Source organism: Triticum aestivum, chromosome 1B (assembly GCF_018294505.1).
Source record: "Triticum aestivum cultivar Chinese Spring chromosome 1B, IWGSC CS RefSeq v2.1, whole genome shotgun sequence".
Taxonomy (NCBI): Eukaryota; Viridiplantae; Streptophyta; class Magnoliopsida; order Poales; family Poaceae; genus Triticum; species Triticum aestivum.
In genome coordinates this window covers 208,198,772-208,224,957 of record NC_057795.1, presented here as the reverse complement: position 1 = coordinate 208,224,957, position 26,186 = coordinate 208,198,772, and the positions used below count along the sequence as shown (strand labels likewise).

The 26,186-nt window shown below is 49.5% G+C and overlaps 1 protein-coding gene across 1 annotated transcript; it reads right to left on the bottom strand.

Annotated features, from left to right (window-relative positions):
• Positions 1-11,661: 11,661 nt before the first annotated feature.
• LOC123116343 (40S ribosomal protein S7) lies at positions 11,662-13,637 on the bottom strand. Its single transcript, XM_044537310.1, has 5 exons — positions 13,474-13,637; positions 13,311-13,384; positions 13,082-13,205; positions 12,241-12,423; positions 11,662-12,064 (listed from the first exon to the last, which is right to left on the bottom strand). The coding sequence occupies exons 1-5, from the start codon at positions 13,546-13,548 to the stop codon at positions 11,942-11,944; spliced, it is 579 nt and encodes a 192-aa protein (XP_044393245.1). The 5' UTR covers positions 13,549-13,637; the 3' UTR covers positions 11,662-11,941.
• Positions 13,638-26,186: the final 12,549 nt, after the last annotated feature.

Here is a 26,186-nt window from a genome sequence, read left to right as displayed (position 1 = left end):
ATCGCCCGGATACTCAAGTAAGTAGCCCTGTACCCGGACACGCTATCCCATATTTATCACAAACTTGCTCTTTAAAAGAGTTGTCTCTCGAACAAGAGTGGATAGTGAAAGCAAAGTTAATCAGGTGTCCGGCCCCCCTCCCTGAGACCACGCCGGATCCCGTGTTAACCAGGATGCTGGAGGTTGCGCCTTCGGAAGAAGGAAAAGGGGGGAACAAGGAAGCTACCGCCTCCGCGAAGGAGGCTGCCAGGAAAGGAGGGATCGAGAATCCCTCCATCCAAGGGAAGAAGAGGACCGCCTCTGAAGACCCGGAGACCATGGTCTCAAAGCGGGGGAAGAAATCTTCGTCAGAGGGTCCTACGGCGATAGATGCCTCGGCCGCATTATGCCCCCAAGGGGATCAGCCCTCCACCGAGCCGTAAGTAAAAAGGGGAGTTTTTAAAATAAAGGATATCCCTGCCCTATTTCTCATGAAGATAACCGAAGTTTTACCTTGTAGTTCGGATCTCAGCCCTTCTCTGTAGAGCTCATCTTCGGGGGATCTTCGTCCGGAGATGATAGAGAGCGAAACGCCTCCCCCTGCCGTACCGTCTTGCGAGGTGGGCGACACTAAGGTGTAGCCGCGGAGGGTTTCTCCGAGTCCGGCGGGGCCGGAAGGTGGTCGTATTTCCCCTCAAAGCCCTCCGCGTCCGGCCTTCGAAAAAGGCCATCGGACGAGTCCGGCACCACCTGGTGTTCGGTCGGAGGAGCTGGAGGATCTGCTCGGGTGAGCGTCTATCTCAGAAGATCAACGTGCGTTAACGGGTATGGTGATTGAAAGGATTTCATCCGCTGAGAGCGGATTGCACGAAGCCGTCAGAAGTTTACTGACAGGTTTTGAGGTACGCAAAATGATGTACCTTTTGACAGTTCCGCATATAAAATGCGCCCTATGTAGATAGTAGCCCCTGAGACACGGTGTGTTGTCAAAAATGACAGCGCGCGGAGGATCATAATCCCAGGTATAATATGTCTCCCTTCCTATGTAGGTGGCGAAGTGTCCAGTGGCTAGCCAGACTGACGGATTTGCCGAACTAAAGCGATAACTTGACGTGACGGATGCCGACATCGCGCTTGTCAATAAGCGGCTGGACGAGTCACAAGGTATGTGATTTCTCCGCGGACACCTGGTAAGGGAGCTTGATGCCCGTGCCTTACAACATGTATGCTTGATGCAGATGGTGCCGCTGCCATGGAGAACCTTCGGGCGGAGCTCGCCCGAGCCAAGGAGCAGACCAAAAAAAGTGATGCGGCTGCCTTGAAGGCGGCCGAAGAGCTAAAAGTTGAACAAGCTGCTCACTGCCGAAGCAAGAAGGAAATGGCCGAGATGGCCATGAAGTTGAAGAATGCTGCCGACCGCTGCAAGCTTCTTGAAAAGGAAGATCGAGCGGTGCAAGAGGACCTGAAGAGGGCCACTACCGAGGCCAAGGATGCTCGCTCTGCGATGAGAGCTATGAAGGAGGAGCTGCGTCAGGCCGGAGATATCGCGGCTGGAAAGCCCTTCCTGCTGCGGAGGAAGTTCGCGGATCCTAAGTATGCTCAGTTGGACCGGCTGTGGAGTTCGGAGGATGCTTATCTGGACTTGGCGGCAAGTGCCGCAGACGCGGCCGAACACTTCCGAGATCAAAAGGATCACGAAATGGAAAAGGTTTTTTGTTTGCAGTTCCATAATCCAGAGCGCCTTCTTCCATTAACCGATCGCTAGGCCGAATGGGCGGAGCTGAATAGGTTATCCGGACTTGCCATGAAGGATGTCGTGAGTCTTTTGTGGCCGAAAAGGCCCGAGCCAAAGAGTTATTTTGGCTTGGTGTAGCAGTTCCTTGGTGCGGTGCCGCATATCAATGCAATGAGGAGGTCGGCATGCATAGAGGGTGCGCGGATGGCTCTTGCCTGTGTCAAGACATACTGGGCAGAGATGAAGGCCACTAATGTTGCATCCCTAGATTCGGACGGAAGCCGAGTACCTGTCGAGCAATATTTTCAAGAAGTTCTGCAGGGCGCTCGTTTAATAGAGACGTAGTGCTCGAAGGATATTATGTTCGAATAACATGTATTATTGTGAACCAGTGTTTCGATGTAATATAAAAGCTTTTTATACTTGTGCCTTCAAGAATTAAAATACCTCATGTGCGGTCGTTAATGTATATGTGTATATAACCTGAAAGATGGCAGTCTTCGGCTTCAGCCCCCACGCATATAATGCGGGGGTGTTTGCAAAAGGAGCATTTTCACACTTGATCCAACGTCTTGGTCCTATAAAGTAGGTGGTAGCGCAGCAAACTAGGCAACCGGACTATAATGCTTTATCACTTTCACTTAGCCATAGGAGTTTGACAGTGGGGCTACTATATAGCCCTAGGGGCACCACGCTCACCCGAATTCGGGGCGCGTATGTGCCTGACCGGGAAACGGCCCTTCGTCAATGCGGAGGAATCCTATAGATTCCGGCGGGTCATCGAGTGGTTGACCAGTCTCACGCTATATCATGACAGTCAGTTTTCGGCTTTCTCTACTGAGGTGCTCGCCTGGACGAACCGGGGCACAATCGCAGTAGTTCTCCTGGTGCCGCGTTAGCCGATAGAGCGGAACGTAAGGCAGCAAAACACAGGAGCCAGGCAAACACAACATTTGACCAAAGACATGATTCGGAGCTGATGCATATAAGGCCTAACTCGAGATGTCGAACACTCCCTAAGGTATTCGGTCTTTATGAAAACGGACCGAATAACGCCCTTGGTAATAAGCCCCTGGTGTCCAGGTACGCGCAAAATTCTGACGTGGCCCATGCCAAAACGCCAGCCTCCTCCTCGGTTATAGCAAGAAACCGGGGAATGTGTATCAACAAGAGACAGTAAAAAAAGGTTTACGCAGGGTCTTAATCTGAAAAGAATCCTTGCAACGGGTCCCTACTGCACGTCTGCACCTGTGTCTCCGTTGTGTCGTATCCTGGACAGGTGTAGCACGGTGTTCATCTGTAAAAGAGAGGAACTTAGTTGAAAAAGATCGTGCGAAAATGTATGTTATACTAAATAAACAAAGTAAAATTCAAAAAAAATTGAGCTTTAATGTCTCTTGTTGTACATGTGCGGAGCCCCTAGTGCGGGGGTATGCGGCTAGTAAGCCCTTGTATGTTTATGCCGGACTCGTCTAACCGTGTCCGGGGTCTGGACGACCTGTTTAGGTGCTTTTTTGATTAGTGAAGCCGGTTTGGTGTGTGGCTATCAAGGCAGTCACACAATCTTCCGCGCTCGAGGAACACTCGATATTTCCCTTTAAGGAGATGATGCCTCGTGGACCGGGCATTTTAAGTGTAAGGGATGCATAATGCGGTATTGTGTTAAAGCGGGAAAAAGCTTCGCGTCCCAGTAGTGCTTGGTAGCCACTTGTAAATGGGGCGAGGTGGAAGGTTAGCTTTTCGTGGCGGAAGTTGTCGGGTGAGCCGAACACAACTTCTAGCAGTAGAGAGCCTGTACAATGGGCATATTGGCCTGGCATTACCCCTTGAAAGGAAGTGTTGCTATGGCGAATTTTGGTTGGGTCTATCCCCATCTTGCGGATTGTGTCCTGATATAGCAGGTTTAGATCACTGCCGCCGTCCATTAGGACTTGTGTAAATTGGAGTCCGTCGATTATCGGATCTAATATCAAGGCAGTCCATCCTGCATTCCGGATACTTCTAGAGTAATCCTGATGGTCGAAGGTGATTGGTTTTAACAACCAGTGGCGGGACTCCTCTGGGATAGGCCGTATGGCGCGTATATCTATGGGCGCCATTCTGTTTTTCCCTTTTGTCACGTAAAGTGAGTTTACTGTTTTGACTTCTTGTGGGAAATTCTTTTGTTTTCCGGTGCTCTGCTTGTGGGGTTCGTCATCGTCCTCGCTTGGTGTGTCGAGCCCTTGTGTTCGGCGTTGAGTTTGCCGGACTGCTTGAAGACTCAACAATCTCTATGGGTATGGTTTGCAGGCTTCCCGGGAGTACTGTGGATTTGGCATATCTTGTCCAAGATTTTGTTTAAGTTAGATAGCTCGTCCCTATTATCCTTAAGGGGCAGTTTTTTATGATCCTGCCGTGAGCTTTTGAATCCGGCGTTGACTGCCGTGCTCTTCGGGTTGTTTCCCTTAGTCTGGCGTTGGTCATTGCTTCGTTGCGGTTTCCCGTTTCCATCCCTTACTTCGGATGTACTTGGGTCGCTGGTACTGCATCTTGCCAGCCAGCTATCCTCTCCCGCGCAAAAGCGGGTCATGAGGCTTGTTAATGCGGCCATTGTTCTTGGCTTTTCTTGGCCGAGGTGTCTGGCGAGCCATTCGTCTTGGACGTTGTGTTTGAAAGCTGCTAAGGCTTCGGCGTCCGGACAATCGACTATTTGGTTCTTTTTAGTAAGGAATCTGTTCCAGAATTTTCGGGCTAACTCTCTGGATTGTTGAGTTATGTGACTTAAATCGTATGCATCCGGAGGTCGGGCATAGGTCCCTTGAAAATTTTCCCGAAAAGCATCCTCAAGCTCTTCCCAACTTCCAATGGTGTTTTCGGGGAGGCTTTTGAGCCAATGCCGGGCTGGCCCTTTGAGCTTGAGGGGTAAGTATTTTATGGCGTGGAGGTCATATCCTCTAGCCATGTGTATGTGGAGGATGTAATCCTCAATCCAGACTCCAGGGTCTGTCGTTCCGTCGTATGCTCTATGTTTACGGGCTTGAATCCCGCTGGAAATTCATAATCCAGAACCTCGTCGGTGAAACATAGGGGATGTGTGGCACCCCTATATTTAGGTGTACCGTAATATTCGGATACTTGACGTGTTGCATTGCTTACTAGAGCTTGCTTTCTTGGCCCGTAGATAGATCTAATTAGGCCATCTTTTTGATGCAAATCCATGTGCGGATCGCGTGCCGGCTTGTGTGCGGCACCGTTTGTCGCTCTATGTTTGCCATGGGGTCGTCTATCCGACCGGGTGGTCTCTTTGTTCTTTGATTGCGGGGGCTCTACGGCCTCCTCATCAAATTCGGGCAGTAGTTTTCGCTTTGGGTAGCTCTTTGTTCGGCGACTATCGCCGTATTTGTCTGTGGTGTTGAGTACTTTGCTCCGTCTGATCTTGAGCGCATCTTCCTCTGTTTTGAGCTTCCGCTTCTGCTTTTTCAGGCTACGCGCAGTGGGGACGAGCCTTTTGTGGAGGTTCTTCTGCTCCAGCAACTTGTCCGGCGTGAGATCGTCCGGACTATTATCTTCGCCGGGGACGGATTGTTTATCCATATCGTCCTGTTCGGACGGTTTCTCGATAGCATGTTCGTCGTCCACCGGTTCGCCCTGCTCTATGGCTGGGTCTGTATGGCTGCTGTCTTTGTCAAGGCGGGATTTTGAGCGGCGCTTACGTCGCCGTTTTGACTGCTTTTCGAGGGAATGATCCCTCGTGGCGTCCCGTTGTTCCTCGTTGTCGCTTCCTTTAGGTGTATCCACCATGTATACATCGTGAGATGAGGTGGGTGTCCAGTGCCTTATAGGTGCTGGTTCATGCTTATCTCCTACATCGTCGTCCATATCGTCGATGTCTTCGGAGTCGAAATTGAGCACGTCGTTTAAACTTTTGACAGTGGCTACGAAGTGGGTGGTGGGTGGGCTTTGAATTTCTTCATCGTCCGCATCCCAACTTTGCTGACCATAGTCCGGCCAGGGCTCTCCTGATAAAGAGAGAGACTTCAGTAAATTCAGGATGTCGCTAAAGGGCGAGTGTTGAAAGATGTCCGCTGCGGTAAATTCCATGACCGGCGCCCAATCGGATTCGATTGACAGGGGCGCGGAAGGTTCGGAGTCCGGAGAGGAGTCCGGCACCTTGGAGTTACGAGCCTTGCAAAGGACAGGGATGGTGTTCGGCTCAATCGCCATAGAGATTGCAGCCCCCGAGGCGGTGTCCAGCCACCCGTCCTCGATCGGCGCAGTCGGCTCCGAGCTAAGGGTCGGAGCGGACACTAGTGCGGCCTCCAGGGCACTGTTCGGCGGCAGATCTAGATCATGCCCATCGTGACAGTGCGGCGCGCTTGGCTGTGGCTCAAACCCGTCGAAGATCAAGTCTCCGCGGACGTCAGCCGTGTAGTTTAAACTTCCAAATCTGACCTGATGGCCAGGGGCGTAGCTTTCAGTCTGCTCCAGATGGCCAAGCGAATTGGCCCGCACTGCAAAGCCGCCGAATACGAAGATCTGTCTGGGGAGAAAAGTCTCACCCTGGACCGCATCGTTGTTGATGATCGGAGGAGCCATCGGGCCTAAAGATGACGACGCAGAGGAACTCTCAATGAAAGCACCAATGTCGGTGTCAAAACCGGCGGATCTCTGGTAGGGAGTCCCGAATTGTGTGTCTAGGTGGATGGTAACAGGAGACAAGGGACACGATGTTTTTACCCAGGTTCGGGCCCTCTTGATGGAGGTAAAACCCTACCCTTGCTTGATTGATATTGATGATATGGGTAGTACAAGAGTAGATCTACCACGAGATCAGAGAGGCTAAACCCTAGAAGCTAGCCTATGGTATGATTGTTGTTTGTCCTACGGACTAAAACCCTCCGGTTTATATAGGCACCAAAGAGGTTTAGGGTTACACAGAGTCGGTTACAATGGTAGGAGATCTACATATCCGTATCGCCAAGCTTGCCTTCCACGCCAAGGAAAGTCCCATCCGGACATGGGACGAAGTCTTCAATCTTGTATCTTCATAGTCCAGGAGTCCGGCCAAAGGCTATAGTCCGGCCATCCGGACACCCCCTAATTCAGGACTCCCTCAGCGAGAGACACCGAAGGAGAGCGACATTAGCAACACCCCGACGGCCATGCTCCATGAGGTATGGGTGAAGGCTTACTCCGTCCACACCCCTTCCTCTCGCCGACGGGCACAGCCGCAGCAATGGCGCTCGGTCCAGGGCGGATTGCCGCCCACTGGTCGCCCCCATCACGGGGGCGACCGCAACGCGTGCGCCTCCCCCGGGGCGAGTCAACCAAGTCATTGTGCTTGACAGAGCCACTAGCCCTCAAGCGCCTTCGCCACGCCACCATGCCATCTAGGTGGCCGCCCCGCAACAGCGGGAACGTGGTACTGCCACTGCTGGCACTGTCAGGAGCCGAGCGACAGTACGATCTGCATCGTCATCACCCATGCCGAGCACGGCTACGGAGGCCATGGTGCGGGCCGAGCTACTGCTAAGGTTCCCACCAACGGTCGAGCAGATGAATGAGTGGCGTGCCACCATCCAGAGCCTGCTCGGTTTTGCCGAGGCTGGGGGTTCACAGTGAGCTGGCCCGCCATGACCTCCCCAAGCGACAACGACGACTCGTGTTGCTGGTCGTACGAAAGGGGCCAACCCCACAGTACAATCCCCACCACAGCAGCCAGCGCGATCATGACAAAATCAAGAACCTGACAATGTCTCGATGGCCTCTTCTGACCCTCGAGCGCGTCCAGATCAGCGGCAAGCTTTGGAGGATAGGTGGAGGGAAGACGCGCACGTTGTCATTAAGCAACGCCGCGACGACCGCCGCCGAACCGATGGGAGCGATGGCCCTGATGTCGACGAGCCTGCACTCGATATTAGTGGGTGCCTACCTTTCGAGGTTGGGTGCCCTGCCTTTACTCGTGAGCTGCGGTAAGTCCGCTGGCCGTCCGTTCCCACGTTCAAGCCAGAGATACCTGAGAAGTATGATGGGAGGCTAAACCCGGCAGAGTTTCTGAGCATCTACACCATCGCTGTCCAAGCTGTTGGGGGAAGAGATGAGAAGGTATTCGTCAACTACTTCCCTTTGGCTCTCAAGTCCAATGTGAGGTCCTGGCTGATGCACCTGCCGGAGAACTCCATTTTGTCATGGACTGACCTGTGTCTTGAGTTCATTGGCGCCTTCACTGGCCGCCACCAAGAACCAGGCCGGCCCAGCGATTTGCAGCTTCTCTAGTAGAAAGAAGGAGAAACTCTCCGAAAGTATTTGTAGAGATTCAGCAAAGCCCACAGGAACATCTCGAACATCCATCCGGCAGCTGTGATAGCCGCCTTCCAGTCCAATGTGCGCAACCACAGGATTCGTTCCAAGATGAATGTATGGTTTCCCAAGACTGTGAAGGAGCTTTACACCTTGGTGGATAAGTGTGCTCGAATGGAGTAGGGAAGGAAGTTGCCTGGGGAGGAGGACTGCATCAATGTCGATTCAGAGGATGATGACGAATCCACCAGTCAGAAGAAGAGCAAGAAGCGCAATAAGAGGCACAAGGATAAGGCAGTGATGACTGTTGAAGTATTGGGTACACCTAGTACCGGCAAGACGGCCAAGACCGAAGCCCCTGGCAAGGAAGCTACCATATGCGTTGGCTGTCGGGAAGCTGTGGCTGCCGAAAAGGCCGGGAAAGGCGATGGGTCGTATTGCAAGATTCATCGGACCAAGGGTCACGACCTTCAAGAGTGTTATCAGGTTGAGCACTTGTCAAGAGGCAAAGAGCTGAGTACGAGAAGCGTGACAAGGAAAACGGTCAAAATGTCACTGGCGGTAAGGGTCGAGGCGGTGAAGTAAATCACCCCGGCAAACCCTTCCGTAACAAAGGAAAATCCGCCAGAGGTCAAGAGAAGGAAGCCTATGATGATGAGAGTGATGGAGGGGATGAAGATGAAACCAGTGAGCAAGAGTTTTAGAAGGCCACTGATGCCATGTGCATTGACGGAGGCGCATCCCTGCACGCCTCTCACCGCCAACTCAAATGGTGGGCGCGTGAGGTCAATGCCGTGGAACTAGCACTAGAGGCCCGGAAACCACTCAAATGGTCACGCACACCCATCATCTTTGACAAAGAGAATCATACTGACCGTATCACTGTGGTAGGGTGTTTGCCATTGTTGGTCTCTCCAACAATTAGCAACCTCAAGGTCACTAAGATGTTGGTGGACGGCGGGGCTGGGTTGAATCTGATTTCCCCAAAGGTTATTAGCAGACTTCAGATAACAGAAGAGGAGTTAAAGGTCATTGGCACGTTTCGAGGAGTTAATCCCGACAGGAACCATCCTAAGGGAAAGATCATGTTGCCTGTGACATTTGGAGGGGAGTTGAACTATCGGACTGAAAAGATTGTGTTTGATGTGGTTGACCTCCCCTTGCCGTACAATGGGATCCTTGGATGACCAGCCTTGGCTAAATTCATGGCGGTATCCCACTATGCCTACAACACATTGAAGATGCCTGGGCAAGTTGGAGTCATTTCCATCCCATCAGATGAGAAGGACGCGATCATTTGCGTGCACAAGATGTACCGGGACGCGATCGCGGCAGAGGAATCGGTAGCAGCAGTTCCTGCCAAGGAGAACAGAGGAAAGAAGAAGGATAACAAGGACACTGGCAAGGAATCCAGGAAGCGTACCTCTTCGGAGTGCGCTGCGCCTGTTGATGACTTGCCGGAGAGTTCCAACAACAAAAAGACTACAGCACCCAAGATGAGATTCTATCTCAATCACGTGATGAATTCATGATTGGGGCACAATCGCATTTCGAGCGCATAGCAAGGTGGTACCATTGCAACATACCATGTACTAAATAGATGAGCGTACCAGATAAAGGCTTACACTCACCACAAGCTACAACATTCATACAACAATACATCAATACATAGCATTCATCATGAAGAAGAGCAAGATCCGACTACGGATGAAATCAAACGAAAAAGAAGAACGACATCCACCCTGCTAGCCCAGGCTCTCGACTAGAACCTATATCCCTTGATCGAAGAAGAAGCAGAAGAAGAACTCCAAACAAGCAGGCATCGCACTCACATCAGATCATCGCTTTACATGTACCTGCAACTATTGTTGTAGTAACCTGTGAGCCACGAGGATTCAGCAATCCCATTACCATGGATATCAAGACTAGCAAAGCTTAATGGGTATGGAATCGATAAGTGGTGAGATTGCAGCAAGCGACTAAGCATTATATGGTGGCTAACTTACGAGTACAAGAATAAGATGAGAAACTACGCAAGCGGTCGCCAACTAGTAATGATCAAGAAGTGACCCCGAACTACTTACGTTCAAACATAACCCAACCGTGTTCTCTTCTCGACTCACTCGAAAAGAGACAGTAACGGTTACACACGTGGTTGGTGTATTTTAATTCGGATCTGGTGTCAAGTTCTCTACAACCGGATTTTAAAAAAGTCCCATCTGCCACATAACCGCGGGCACGGCTTCCAGAAAGATAAAACCCTGCAGGGATGCCCCAACTTAGCCCACGACAACCTCTCACGATCAACGGAGGAAAATCCTCCTCCCGAAACAACCCGATCAAGCTCGGAATCCCGGTTCTCAAGATATTCGACAATGGTAAAACAAAACCAACAAGACCGCCCGAATGTGCCGACAAATCCCGATAGGAGCCGCACGTATCTCGTTCTCAGGGTACACCGGATAGGTCAGCCTACGAGTAAAACCAAACCTCAAGTTGCCCCGTGGTGGCCCCGCGGTCTGCCCATTTTGGACCAACACTCAGAGGAGCACTGGCCCGGGTTGTTGATTAAGAGTCCTAGGGTGCTAGCCGGTCCCTATGCAAGTTTTAGTTGTTATTAAGCAAATGGTAAAACCAATTGTGGACCTTATTGGAAGAGTTTTATTCAGAGCGAACTGTCAAGGGGGGCCCATAAACCCTAACCGTGTTAGGAACGCAAAATCAAGGAACATAACACCGGACGGGCCACTGTATTTTGCAAAAAAAACAGAGGAGCCTCGGGGTTGGGAATGCAGAGGCGGAGCAACCAGAGGAGTAGTTGGCGTCGGCTCCGGCTCCGGGCTTCAGCATGAAGGACAAGGCGGAGTTCGTGGTTGCCCAAGCGACCGAGATGGCGAAGCAGCAGGCCATCCTAGAGTCTATCCGGAATGAGGCATGTATGGAGGCCAACTGGCAGGAACGAGTGGCGACTGACGCGCTCTTTCACGAGGTCGAAGCGGAGATGCATGCGGAGGCCGGCATGGAGGAGTCGCAGGAACCGGAGTTGCGGCTTCCATCCATGTAGCCGGGCACGGAGATAGTGAAAAACTCCGATCAAGATTGGGATAGTATAGGTTATTTGACCAGACACGTTCGCAAAGTCAGATTTGACTTACACGGTTGTCGATGCTCAAATCCCTAGAGACACAGTCCAGGCCACAAAAGCCTCTCTTCCTCTCCTTCCCCCTTCCATCTCTTAATCCACCACCCGTTTGATGAGACCACACCCGGCACAACGCTGGGGTCCTAACCTAGCGTCGTCGCCTGATCTCGGCCAGCGCTGCACGTGTTCTACCCAACGCCTACCTCGTCGTCCAGACGCCCAGCACCACACAGCGCAGCTGCCTACCACCGTCGTCCAAACCTTGCCCAACACCACCGCAGTGCAGCTGCCCACCTCGCTCAGTGTTGCTGGCTGGCTCCGGTTGCTGTTTCTGTCACGACCGGGATCAATGGCGGAGACACAGCCCAGGGAGCAGCTGCTACTGCTTTCGTGCATCCCCAACACCACTGGTTGCTGGGGCGGCAGCACGGGGTAGAAAGCGGTGGACACAATGGAGGTCAGAGGCAACCACCACAGCAAGACGTATCCGTTCCCCTACAAGCTTTCCAGATTTGAGGCTGGGACATTTCAAGGGTTCAGCCCCTACAATTTCAGGGGCCTGAATTTTCAAGGAGAATAACTCAGTGTTTACTCGTTACATAATAGAACAAGTGAAACTTATTTTAAAGCTCAAAATTCAACGCTTTTCACTCATTACCATCTCGAACTAGCAAATATTTAGGTTTGGCATCACAGCTATAATTTTGATTTTTCGAAGACATGATCCGAGCAACAACGAGCTCAAGCAAGCCGTCGCAAATTCAATACATGAACAAGAGGGCCAATATGCAAATTAAGATGGATCTTCAAGCAGTTTCGGCAACCGGGTACTCGTACACAACATCCTTGCCACAAAGCCTGCGGTACACTGCAGTGAAGGTATCCAATTTGTACTCTGTGTTGTTGCGTTCCTTTGGGTCCAAGAAGATCTGCAACAACACCAGTAAAATAAACAGGGCACCAACAAAAAATTGTTTGGATCAAAAGTGTCAATGTTGATCAATTCGGAAGAAATTACAAGGGTGAAATAGAGATGTAAAGTTCAGGCTAATCAAAAATTGTCTAGACAAGAATCAGCTATATCAATGCAGTCGTCAAATCTTACCTTGATGATCTTCGAGCCATCTAGGCGATATCTGACACGTTTCCCCACAATCTCAGCTGGGTACACAACATCCTCCAAAAGACCATCATGAACAGCGGTCAAAGTCCTGGTACGAGGGCGAACAACAGCAGAACCCTTCTTGGGTGGCCTCACAATCCGCCTTGTTGCAACAATAACAACATCCTACATCGAGTCATAGTCAACCACACATTTCAACAAGCACGGAACAAACAGGACAATGGCTAACATTTGCTTCAGCGTAATTGGGGGGTTTTGGCATTTTGCTAGGCAAAGGACACAACTATGAAGAAATTTCTCGAACAGAGTATATTTGGCAATTAGAGGGAAGTGACATGAATACAATAATTACTCTGCAATAACGTTAGACAAACAACCAAATTCGACTTTAAACCAGTAACACTGAATAAAAGATGACAAACATTGTAAATGGCACCTGAAAAGAAGGAAATAAGAAATAACTGCCACAGCATTTGAGTAAATACAACTCTTCCAAACGGAAAACACATGCCCATAAGAGTACAGCATCCTAGTTGTAGACTAGGAAGCATACTGGTGAACATTCCACACACAGAGGTATCGCATTGTATTTGTAGCAGCAGAGTGTAGTGCAAAACATAACAGGATTCAGGAGGAGCATACAGGCATGCTCTACTGCTATAGCTGTAGGGGAATACCATCTTTGTCTACGAAATCTACAACACATAAGCAATCATTCTGACTAGCAAACTTACTCCACTTACTCCTATGTGAAATACTGATTACTAGATCACACTATTCTCAAAGGAAAGGACTCTAACAAGGTTAATGGCAATTCACTAACCTTGCCGCTGAACTTCTTCTCGAGCTCCCTGACAAGCCTGACGTGGATCTTCCTGAAGTTCTTGCGGAGCCTGTACGGCACGTGGATGACCACGGCCTTCCTGTTCCCTGCAACATCCATCTGGCTGCAATACGAGGCAGCACAAGCCAGAAACCATCACACCTCGCTACCACTTGGACTGCTACTCAACAGAAACGAAAACCAAGGTTAAGACTGGCTGATGACTTACAAGGCGGCGTTGATGTAGAGGTCTTTAACGTCGCTCTTGAGCTCCTGGCTGCCATTCTCCAGGTCGAAGAATGCCTGCAAACACGAAACAACGGTGGTGAAACACGGAGCGCAGAGACCACGCGCAACAGCACTGACGTGAGACGAGAGGGCTTCCAGGCTACCTGCGCGACGGAGTCCTCGAACTCGGAGGGCTCGAGGCCCTTGTCCTTCTGGATCTTCTTCCTCGCCGTGTACATGGTGCTTTCGCCCTTTCTTCGCCTGAGGGAGGTCGAGGGGTGGCGGTAGGGTTTGGAGGCGGCCACGGAGGTAGGGTTTGGAGGCGGCCGCGAGTAGTGGGATACGATTTTATAGGTCTATAAGGGGATCCCAAAATGTTTGTGGGCTGGGCCATGCTCGGTACAGAATGCCTGTCGCACTGGCCCAATTTCGATCTTTATAAAAAAAAATGGACTGTGTATGTGCCCATGCGTTGCCGCATGATCCAAATATTATTATTTTTAACACAATATATAGGAGGACATACGGGATAAATTATGATACAAAACAGATATAATTAAACAAGCAAAATAGGTACGTGCCCATGATTGATTTGCTTTATTGGATTATAACAAAGATAAGAGATTAATTGCTAATTATTTATTTTTCATGGGTGACGGGTCACGGGCAGGCTAATAACGATGTCAATGTCGCCAGATGAGGACGGGCCAAGAGTAGCGGCAGGCACGTGAATGACCTTAGATGTCATCATGGAAGCTGCTGCCATTGAGCAAGTGGTAAAGGAAGCCAGTATGACCACTTGGGAGGATGTAGCTAACGCTTCATCGAGTACACACCCCTTACGGACGGTGGTCAAGCATATGGTGGTTGTTGATGTTGTGGCAACGACGTCACGCGTGGTCGAGGATGGAGGGAGCACAGTGGACACAACGAGCTTGGAAGAAGGCATGCTGACACCAGTGGGTGGCATGAAGTGGAGATCATCCTTGTAGGAATATAGGCATTGTATCACAGCGGTCACGTAGGATGTTTACTTCCATACTTGCCTCCTCTTGATATCTTTCCTTGTACATAGAGATAGAGTCTTGGAGGTCAAGTATTTTTGTGTATATATGTAATTGCCCTATGGATCAATACAATGCGCTGCATATTCCCAATTATTCAAACCTAAATGGTATCAGTTTTCTCTTTCCCGTGACCTCTTTCCGCTGCTCACGCCTGAACCACACCCCCACCTGACGCCCTAGCTGCTATTGTCCTCATCAGCCGCCATAGCCATGGATCCCTTCAGTGACTTCTTCTCCAACCCCGGCTCCAATCCCTTCGCCTCCAACCCCTCCTCAACCACTCCACCCAATCTGGCTCCACCCCCAGCTCCAACCCTTTCGCTGAGTCCACTCAGCTAGCCGCCCCTAGCGCCACCGCCGTGCAACTCATCAACATCTGCACCATGTTCCCGTCACCCTTAGCTTTGATGAGTCCAACTTCTCGATCTGGCAAACTTTTTTCCACCTCACCTTCCGCAAGCTCGGTCTCGTCGATCATGTTGGTGGGTCGACCAATGCTCTAATGATGTTCGCTAATGTTGAGTGGACCCAGATCGATCAGTGCATCGTCTCGTGGCTCTACACCACCGTCTCTCCTGACATCCTGCACATCATCATCAAGCCCTCCGACACCGCTGCCAACGCATGGACGGTCAGCTCCGAGCTCTTCCTCGACAACCATCTATAGCGCGCCATCTTCGCCAAGCGGGAGTCTCACAACATCGTTCAGGGTGACCTCTCTGTCACCGCCTTCTGCCGTCGTCTCAAGTGTCTCTCCGACACTCTTCAGGACGTCGGCTCGTCGGTCTCTGACCAAGACATGCTGTTGGCTCTTATCAACGAGCTGAACGACGACTTCAGCCATTGCATTGCGGCGCTCACCGTCAACCCCACCGGCGTCACCTTCGCGCGGGCCCGTGGTGTTCTTCTTCAGGAGGAGCGCCGCCTCTCCCTTGGCGATCACCATGCCCGGCTGGCGGCTCTCATCGCCGGTCAGCCCTGCCCGGCCACTGCTGCTCCGACTCCACCACGACCAGTCGCCCCACGGTGCCCCTGCTACGCCCTCTCCCAATGGCGGCCGCAACCGCGGCAAGAAGAAGAAGCAGGCCACTCCTCCTACCGTCCCTAGTGGCACGACGAATCCTCTTCCGGACGCACGCAACACCCCAGCATGGCCTCTCGGGGGCTACCCCCTGTCGGGCATGTTCGCAGCCTGCCCCCCGAACTGGCGTGCGCCTGGTGCCGGCCGGCTCGGGCCTTGACCCGGCGCCTCTTTGCCGCATGCATATGCGGCCCAGCTAGGGGAGGTGGGCCCGCACTACTACCCCTCTTGTCCCGTCTACCCTGGCTATGCGTCGGTCCCGCCTCTTCATCAACCTTCGGCTTGGGACCAAACGCAACTACATGCCGCCCTCAACAATCTCTGCATCAATGGTGGCGGCAGCGGGGGCTGACTGGTTCCTTGACACCGGTGCTACCTTGCATATGGCGAACCATCCCGGTATCCTTTCTCACTCTCAACCATATTCTACTTACACCCGTGTCATCATCGGTAATGGGGATTCTCTCCCGATCACCCACACCGGTGACGTTTCTTTTCCCACATCTTCTTTTCCTATTTATCTTCGTAATGTTGTCATTACTCCTAATATCATCAAAATTTTGATTTTCGTTCGTCGCCTTACTCGTGAAAATCCCATTACTGTTGAGTTTGACATGTTTGGTTTTTCTGTCAAGGACCTTCACACACGACGAGTGATTCTGCGATGTGACAGCCCCGATGAACTTTATCCACTTGCATCCGGGCCTCAAGCTCTCCTTGCCGAGACCTACGATCTTTGGCACCAACGGCTTGGACACCTGGGACACGCTGCTCTTTCCAAAACATTATCGTCTTTTGAGTTTTCCTGTAATAAAGCTATGTCTACAACATGTCATGCTTGTAGGTTGGGCAAGCACGTTAGGTTACCTTTCAAACAATCAGATTCCCAAGCTAGTTTCTCTTTTGCTCTTATACATTGCGATGTATGGACATCTCCAATAAAAAGTGTCTCCGGTTTTCTCTATTATCTTGTCATTCTTGATGATTTTTCCCACTATACTTGGACTTTTCCATTACGTCGCAAATCTGAAGTTTTTCCGCCTCTCTCTCATTTTCATGTGTTTGTTGCTACGCAATTTCAATGCAATATTCTGAGTTTTCAAACGGATAATGGCAAGGAATTTGATAATAATGTTGTTGGGGAACGTAGCAGAAATTCAAAATTTTCCTACGCGTCACCAAGATCTATCTATGGAGAAACCAGCTACGAGTAGAAGGAGAGAACATCTACATACCCTTGTAGATCGCTAAGCGGAAGCGTTCAAGTGAACGGGGTTGATGGAGTCGTACTCGTCGTGATTCAGATCACCGATGATCCTAGTGCCGAACGGACGGCACCTCCGCGTTCAACACACGTACAGCTCGACGATGTCTCCCACGCCTTGATCCAGCAAGGAGAGAGGGAGAGGTTGAGGAAGACTCCATCCAGCAGCAGCACAACGGCGTGGTGGTGATGGAGGAGCGTGGCAATCCTGCAGGGCTTCGCCAAGCACCTACGGGAGAGGAGGAGGTGTCACGGGAGGGAGGGAGGCGCCAAGGGCTCAGGTATGGATGCCCTCCCTCCCCTCCACTATATATAGGGGCAGGGGAAAGGGGGGAGGCGCAGCCTTGCCCCTTCCTCCAAGAAAGGGGTGCGGCTAAGAGGGGGGGAGGAGTCCATCCTCCCCAAGGCACCTCGGAGGTGCCTTCCCCCTTGAGGACTCTCCCCTTTTTCCTATATCTTGGCGCATGGGCCTCTAGGGGCTGGTGCCCTTGGCCCATGTAGGCCAAGGCGCACCCCCTACAGCCCATGTGGCCCCCCGGGGCAGGTGGCCCCACCCGGTGGGCCCCCAGGACCCTTCCGGTGGTCCCGGTACAATACCGATGACCCCGAAACTTGTCCTGATGGCCGAAACAGGACTTCCTATATATAAATCTTTACCTCCGGACCATTCCGGAACTCCTCGTGACGTCCGGGATCTCATCCGGGACTCCGAACAACATTCGGTAACCACATACAAGCTTCCTTTATAACCCTAGCGTCATCGAACCTTAAGTGTGTAGACCCTACGGGTTCGGGAGACATGCAGACATGACCGAGACGTTCTCCGGTCAATAACCAACAGCGGGATCTGGATACCCATGTTGGCTCCCACATGTTCCACGATGATCTCATCGGATGAACCACGATGTCAAGGACTCAATCGATCCCGTATACAATTCCCTTTGTCTAGCGGTATTTTACTTGCCCGAGATTCGATCGTCGGTATACCGATACCTTGTTCAATCTCGTTACCGGCAAGTCTCTTTACTCGTTCCGTAACACATCATCCCGTGATCAACCCCTTGGTCACATTGTGCACATTATGATGATGTCCTACCGAGTGGGCCCAGAGATACCTCTCCGTTTACACGGAGTGACAAAACCCAGTCTCGATCCGCATAAAACAATAGATACTTTCCGAGATACCTGTAGTGCACCTTTATAGTCACCCAGTTACGTTGTGACGTTTGATACACCCAAAGCACTCCTACGGTATCCAGGAGTTACACGCTCTCATGGTCAAAGGAAGAGATACTTGACATTGGCAAAGCTCTAGCAAACGAACTACACGATCTTTGTGCTATGCTTAGGATTGGGTCTTGTCCATCACATCATTCTCCTAATGATGTGATCCCGTTATCAACGACATCCAATGTCCATAGCCAGGAAACCATGACTATCTGTTGATCACAACGAGCTAGTCAACTAGAGGCTCACTAGGGACATATTGTGGTCTATGTATTCACACGTGTATTACGATTTCCGGATAATACAGTTATAGCATGAATAAAAGACTATTATCATGAACAAAGAAATATAATAATAACACTTTTATTATTGCCTCTAGGGCATATTTCCAACAGTCTCCCACTTGCACTAGAGTCAATAATCTAGTTCACATCACCATGTGATTAACACTGACAGGTCACATCACCATGTGACCAACATCCAAAGAGTTTACTAGTGTCACTAAACTAGTTCACATCATCATGTGATCAAGACTCAATGAGATCTGGGGTTTGGTCATGTTCTGCTTGTGAGAGAGGTTTTAGTCAACGGGTCTGAACCTTTCAGATCCGTGTGTGCTTTACAAATCTCTATGTCATCTCCTAGATGTAGCTCCCACGTTCTATTTGGAGCTATTCCAAATAACTGTTCTACTTGGAGCTATTCTTAATTGTTGCTCCATTATACGTATCCGGTATCTCTAGTCAGAGCTCTCCGGATAGGTGTTAAGCTTGCATCGACGTAACCCTTTACGACGAACTCTTTTACCACCTCCATAATCGAGAAAATTCCTTAGTCCACTAGTTACTAAGGATAACTTTGACCGTTGTCCTGTGATCCATTCATGGATCACTCTTGTACCCCTTGACTGACTCATGGCAAGGCACACTTCAGGTGCGGTACACAGCATAGCATACTGAAGAGCCTACGTCTCAAGCATAGGGGACGACCTTCGTCCTTTCTCTCTATTCTGCCGTGGTCGAGCTTTAAGTCTTAACTTCGTACCTTACAACTCAGGCAAGAACTTCTTCTTTGACTGATCCATCTTGAACACCTTCAAGATCATGTCAAGGTATATGCTCATTTGAAAGTACCATTAAGCGTTTTGATCTATCCTTATAGATCTTGATGCTCAATGCTCAAGCAGCTTAATCCAGGCTTTCCATTGAAAAACACTTTCAAAATAACCCTATATGCTTTCCAGAAATTCTACGTCATTTCTGATCAACAATATGTCAACAACATATACTCATCAGAAATTCTATAGTGCTCCCACTCACTTCTTTGGAAATACAAGTTTCTCATAAACTTTGTATAGACCCAAAATCTTTGATCATCTTATCAAAGCGTACATTCCAACTCCGAGATGCCTACTCCAGTCCTTAGAAGGATCGCTGGAGCCAGCATACCTTTTAGCATCCTTAGGATCGACAAAAACTTTCTGATTGTATTACATACAACCTTTCCTCGCGATAACCGGTAAGGAAACTCGTTTTGACATCCATCTGCCAGATTTCATAAATACAGCTAATGCTAACATGAATCCGACGGACTTTAAGCATCGCTACGGATGAGAAAATCTCATCGTAGTCAACTCCTTGAACTTGTGAAAAAACTCTTTGCCACAAGTCGAGCTTCATGGACGGTGACATTACCATCCACGTTCGTCTTCTTCTTAAAGATCCATTTATCTCAATGGCTTGCCGATCATCGGGCAAGTCCACCAAAGTCCATGCTTTGTTCTGATACATGGATCCTATCTCGGATTTCATGGCTTCTAACCATTTGTTGGAATTTGGGCCCACCGTCGCTTCTCCATAGCTCGTAGGTTCATTGTTGTCTAGCAACATGACCTTCAAGACAGGATTACTGTACCACTCTGAAGTAGTACGTATCCTTGTCACCCTACGAGGTACGGCAGTGACTTGATCCGAAACTTCATGATCATTATCATAAGCTTCTACTTCAATTGGTGTAGGTGCCACATGAACAACTTCCTGTGTCCTGATACACACTGGTTGAAGTGATGGTTCAATAACCATATCAAGTCTCCACCATCCTCCCACTCAACTCTTTCGAGAGAAACCTTTCCTCGAGAAAGGACCCGATTCTAGAAACAATTCATATTGCTTTCGGATCTGAGACAGGAGGTATGCCCAACTGTTTTGGGTGTCCTATGAAGATGCATTTTGTCCGCTTTGGGTTCGAGCTTATCAAGCTGAAACTTTTTCACATAAGCGTCGCAGCCCCAAACCTTTAAGAAACGACAACTTAGGTTTCTCTAAACCATAATTCAAACGGTGTCGTCTCAACGGAATTACGTGGTGCCCTATTTAAAGTGAATGTGGTTGTCTCTAATGCTTAACCCATGAACAATAGTGGTAATTCGATAAGAGACATCATGGTACGCACCATATCCAAAAGGGTGCAACCATGATGTTCGGACACACCATCACACTATGGTGTTCCAGGCGGTATTAATTGCGAAACAATTTCCACAATGTCTTAATTGTGTGCCAAAACTCGTAACTCAGATATTCATCTCTATGATCATATCATAGACATTTTATCCTCTTGTCACAATGATCTTCTACTTCATTCTGAAATTACTTGAACCATTCAATAATTCAGACTTGTGTTTCATCAAGTAAATATTCTCAACATCTACTCGAATCATCTGTGAAGTAAGAACATAACGATATTCACTGCATGCCTCAGCACTCATTGGACTGCACACATCAAAATGTGTTGCTTCCAACAAGTTGCTATCTTGTTCCATTTTACTGAAACCGAGGCTTTTCAGTCATCTTGCCTATGTGGTATGATTTGCATATCTCAAGTGATCCAAAATCAAGTGAGTCCAAACGATCCATTTGCATGGAGTTTCTTCATGCATATATACCAATAGACATGGTTCGCATGTCTCAAACTTTTCAAAATTGAGTGAGTCCAAAGATCCATCAACATGGAGCTTCTTCATGCGTTTTATACCATTATGACTTACATGGCAGTGCCACAAGTAAGTGGTACTATCATTACTATCTTATATCTTTTGGCATGAAAATGTGTATCCCTATGATCAAGATTCAATAAACCATTCCTTTAGGTGCAAGAGCACTTATTCAGGTTTAATACTAATCTTGATGGTAGAGGGAGCGTGCGATGTTAGATCACATCAAACTTGGAAACACTTCCAACACATATCGTCAACTCACCTTTAGCTAGTCTCCGTTTTATTCCGTAGCTTTTATTTCGAGTTACTAACACTTAGCAACCGAACCGGTATCTAATACTCTGGTGCTACTAGGAGTACTAGTAAAGTACACATTAACATAATGTATATCCAATATACTTCTATCGACCTTGCCAGCCTTCTCATCTACCAAGTATCTAGGGTAATCCTGCTCCAGTGGTTGTTCCCCTTATTACAGAAGCACTTAGTCTCGGGTTTGGGTTCAACCTCGGGTTTCTTCATTGGTGCAGCAACTGATTTGCCGTTTCATGAAGTATCCCTTCTTTCCCTTGCCCTTCTTGAAACTAGTGGTTTCACCAACCATCAACAATTGATGCTCCTTCTTGATTTCTACTTTCGCGGTGTCAAACATCGTGAATACCTCAAGGATCATCTTATTTATCCCTGATATGTTATAGTTCATCACGAAGCTCTAGCAGCTTGGAGGCAATGACTTTGGAGAAACATCACTATCTCATTTGGAAGATCAACTCCCACTCAATTCAAGTGATTGTTGCACTCAGACAATCTGAGCACAAGCTCAACGATTGAGATTTTCTCCCTTAGTTTGCAGGCTAAGAGAATCGTCGGAGGTCTTATACCTCTTGACGTGAGCACGAGCCTGAAATCCCAATTTCAGCCCTCGAAACATCTCATATGTTCCGCGATGTTTCGAAAACGTCTTTGGTGCCTCTACTTAAACCATTTAACTGAACTATCACGTAGTTATCAAAACGTGTATGTTCGATGTTCGAAACATCCACAAACGACGTTTGGGGTTCAGCACACTGGGCAGTGCATTAAGGACATAAGCTTTCTACTGTCCGCATAATTGCTACTTTCAACTTTCAACTATATTTTCTCTAGGAACATATCTAAAACAGTAGAACTAAAACGCGAGCTACGACATAATTTGCAAAAGGTCTTTTGACTATGTTCAGGATAATTAAGTTCATCTTATGAACTCCCACTCAGATAGACATCCCTCTGGTCATCTAAGTGATCACATGATCCGAGTCAACTAGGCCGTGTCCGATCATCACGTGAGACGGACTAGTCATCATCGGTGAACATCTTTATGTTGATCGTATCTACCATACGACTCATGCTCGACCTTTCGGTCTCCGTGTTCCGAGGCCATGTCTGTACATGCTAGGCTCGTCAAGTTAACCCTAAGTGTTTTCGCTGTGTAAAACTGTCTTACACCCGTTGTATGTGAACGTAAGAATCCATCACACCCGATCATCACGTGGCGCTTAGAAGCGACGAACTGTAGCAACGGTGCACAGTTAGGGGAGAACACTTCTTGAAATTTTGTAAGGGATCATCTTATTTACTACCGTCGTCCTAAGTAAACAAGATGCATAATCATAATAAACATCACATGCAATTATATAGTTGTGACATGATATGGCCAATATCATATAGCTCCATTGATCTCCATCTTCGGGGCTCCATGATCATCTTGTCACCGGCATGACACCATGATCTCCATCATCATGATCTCCATCATCGTGTATTCATGAAGTTGTCACGCCAATGACTACTTCTACTTCTATGACTAACGCGTTTAGCAATAAAGTAAAGTAGTTTACATGGCGTTCTTCAATGACACGCATGTCATACAATAAATTAAGACAACTCCTATGGCTCCTGCCGGTTGTCATACTCATCGACATGCAAGTCGTGAATCCTATTACAAGAACATGATCAATCTCATACATCACATATATCATTCATCACATCCTTTTGGCCATATCACATCACATAGCATACCCTGCAAAAACAAGTTAGACGTCCTCTAATTGTTGTTGCATGTTTTACGTGGCTGCTATGGGTTTCTAGCAAGAACGTTTCTTACCTACGCAAGACCACAACGTGATATGCCAATTGCTATTTACCCTTCATAAGGACCCTTTTCATCGAATCCGTTCCGACTAAAGTGGGAGAGACTGGCACCCGCTAGCCACCTTATGCACCAAGTGCATGTCAATCGGTGGAACCTGTCTCACGTAAGAGTACGTGTAAGGTCGGTCCGGGCCGCTTCATCCCACAATACCGTCGAAACAAGATTGGACTAGTAACGGTAAGCATATTGAACAACATCAACGCCCACAACTACTTTGTGTTCTACTCGTGCAAAGAATCTACGCAATAGACCTAGCTCATGATGCCACTGTTGGGGAACGTAGCAGAAATTCAAAATTTTCCTACGCGTCACCAAGATCTATCTATGGAGAAACCAGCTACGAGTAGAAGGAGAGTGCATCTACATACCCTTGTAGATCGCTAAGCGGAAGCGTTCAAGTGAACGGGGTTGATGGAGTCGTACTCGTCGTGATTCAGATCACCGATGATCCTAGTGCCGAACGGACGGCACCTCCGCGTTCAACACACGTACAGCTCGACGATGTCTCCCACGCCTTGATCCAGCAAGGAGAGAGGGAGAGGTTGAGGAAGACTCCATCCAGCAGCAGCACAACGGCGTGGTGGTGATGGAGGAGCGTGGCAATCCTGCAGGGCTTCGCCAAGCACCTACGGGAGAGGAGGAGGTGTCACGGGAGGGAGGGAGGCGCCAAGGGCTCAGGTATGGATGCCCTCCCTCCCCTCCACTATATATAGGGGCAGGGGAGAGGGGGGAGGCGCAGCCTTGCCCCTTCCTCCAAGAAGGGGTGCGGCTAAGAGGGGGGGAGGAGTCCATCCTCCCCAAGGCACCTCGGAGGTGCCTTCCCCCTTGAGGACTCTCCCCTTTTTCCTATATCTTGGCGCATGGGCCTCTAGGGGCTGGTGCCCTTGGCCCATGTAGGTCAAGGCGCACCCCCTACAGCCCATGTGCCCCCCGGGGCAGGTGGCCCCACCCGGTGGGCCCCCGGGACCCTTCCGGTGGTCCCGGTACAATACCGATGACCCCAAACTTGTCCCGATGGCCGAAACAGGACTTCTTATATATAAATCTTTACCTCCGGACCATTCCGGAACTCCTCGTGATGTCCGGGATCTCATCCGGGACTCCGAACAACATTCGGTAACCACATACAAGCTTCCTTTATAACCCTAGCGTCATCGAACCTTAAGTGTGTAGACCCTACGGGTTCGGGAGACATGCAGACATGACCGAGACGTTCTCCGGTCAATAACCAACAGCGGGATCTGGATACCCATGTTGGCTCCCACATGTTCCACGATGATCTCATCGGATGAACCACGATGTCAAGGACTCAATCGATCCCGTATACAATTCCCTTTGTCTAGCGGTATTTTACTTGCCCGAGATTCGATCGTCGGTATACCGATACCTTGTTCAATCTCGTTACCGGCAAGTCTCTTTACTCGTTCCGTAACACATCATCCCGTGATCAACCCCTTGGTCACATTGTGCACATTATGATGATGTCCTACCGAGTGGGCCCAGAGATACCTCTCCGTTTACACGGAGTGACAAATCCCAGTCTCGATCCGCATAAAACAATAGATACTTTCGGAGATACCTGTAGTGCACCTTTATAGTCACCCAGTTACGTTGTGACGTTTGATACACCCAAAGCACTCCTACGGTATCCAGGAGTTACACGCTCTCATGGTCAAAGGAAGAGATACTTGACATTGGCAAAGCTCTAGCAAACGAACTACACGATCTTTGTGCTATGCTTAGGATTGGGTCTTGTCCATCACATCATTCTCCTAATGATGTGATCCCATTATCAACGACATCCAATGTCCATAGCCAGGAAACCATGACTATCTGTTGATCACAACGAGCTAGTCAACTAGAGGCTCACTAGGGACATATTGTGGTCTATGTATTCACACGTGTATTACGATTTCCAGATAATACAGTTATAGCATGAATAAAAGACTATTATCATGAACAAAGAAATATAATAATAACACTTATTATTGCCTCTAGGGCATATTTCCAACAAATGCGTCTCGTGATTTCTTTGCTTCTCACGGCATTCACTTTCGGCTTTCTTGTCCATACACCTCTCAACAAAATGGCTGCGCCGAACGCATTCTTCGGACTTTGAATGATAGTGTTTGTACTATGTTATTTCATGCTCATCTTCCTCCCGATTTTGGGCTGAAGCTCTTAACACTGCCACGTACCTACTCAATCTTTGTCCTTATCGTCCTCGCCACCATCAAACACCACATGAGCTTCTTTTTGGTTTTCCTCCTGAGTATCAACACCTTCGTGTTTTCGGTTGTCTGTGTTATCCTAACACATCTGCCACCGCTCAACATAGGCTTGCACCTTGATATGTTGCTTGTGTTTTCTTTGGCTACCCTCCCGCCTCCCATCGCATACTAACATCACGCCATGTCATCTTCGACGAGCGTGTTGTTCCTTTCAGGGAACAGGAGGAATCGTCTACATCACCGTCCGACCAGGCGCTCCTTCCGATTGAGAGCATGGTGCTCCCGTACATGGCTGCTGGCCCCCCTGGACCTCGGCCAGCCTCAGCCACTCCAGGCCAGGTCTCATTGGCCGGCCGCCACGCTATGGTCGCGCCGTCACCACCTCGGGCGCCATCGCCGCCTCGGGCCCCGTCTTCGACGACACCTCGGGCGTCCTCTACTTCACCTCCTCGAGCGCCGTCTTCGACGATCCTCGGGCGCCCTCTACTTCACCTCCTCGGGCGCCCCCAACGTCGTCACCGTTCGCTGCCATGTATGTGGCTCCCTCGTCAGCATCGCCACGTTTGGCTACCACGGCCGCAGGTTCGGTAGCCCCTGCGGCCCATTTGGCTGCCACGGCTGGTGTTTCTTCGCCCACTTCAGCTGCCACGGCAGCGCCGGATGTTGATGTGGCCACCTCTGACGATGATCTCAGTGCCTCGACATCTTCACTGGCGCCCGCACCATGTGTTACTCATGGTGCTCTATGGTTGCGACCCTCTATCGTGCCTGTGCACACCATGGCCACTCGTGCACGGCAGGGCATCGTTCAGCCTTCGCGACGCTAC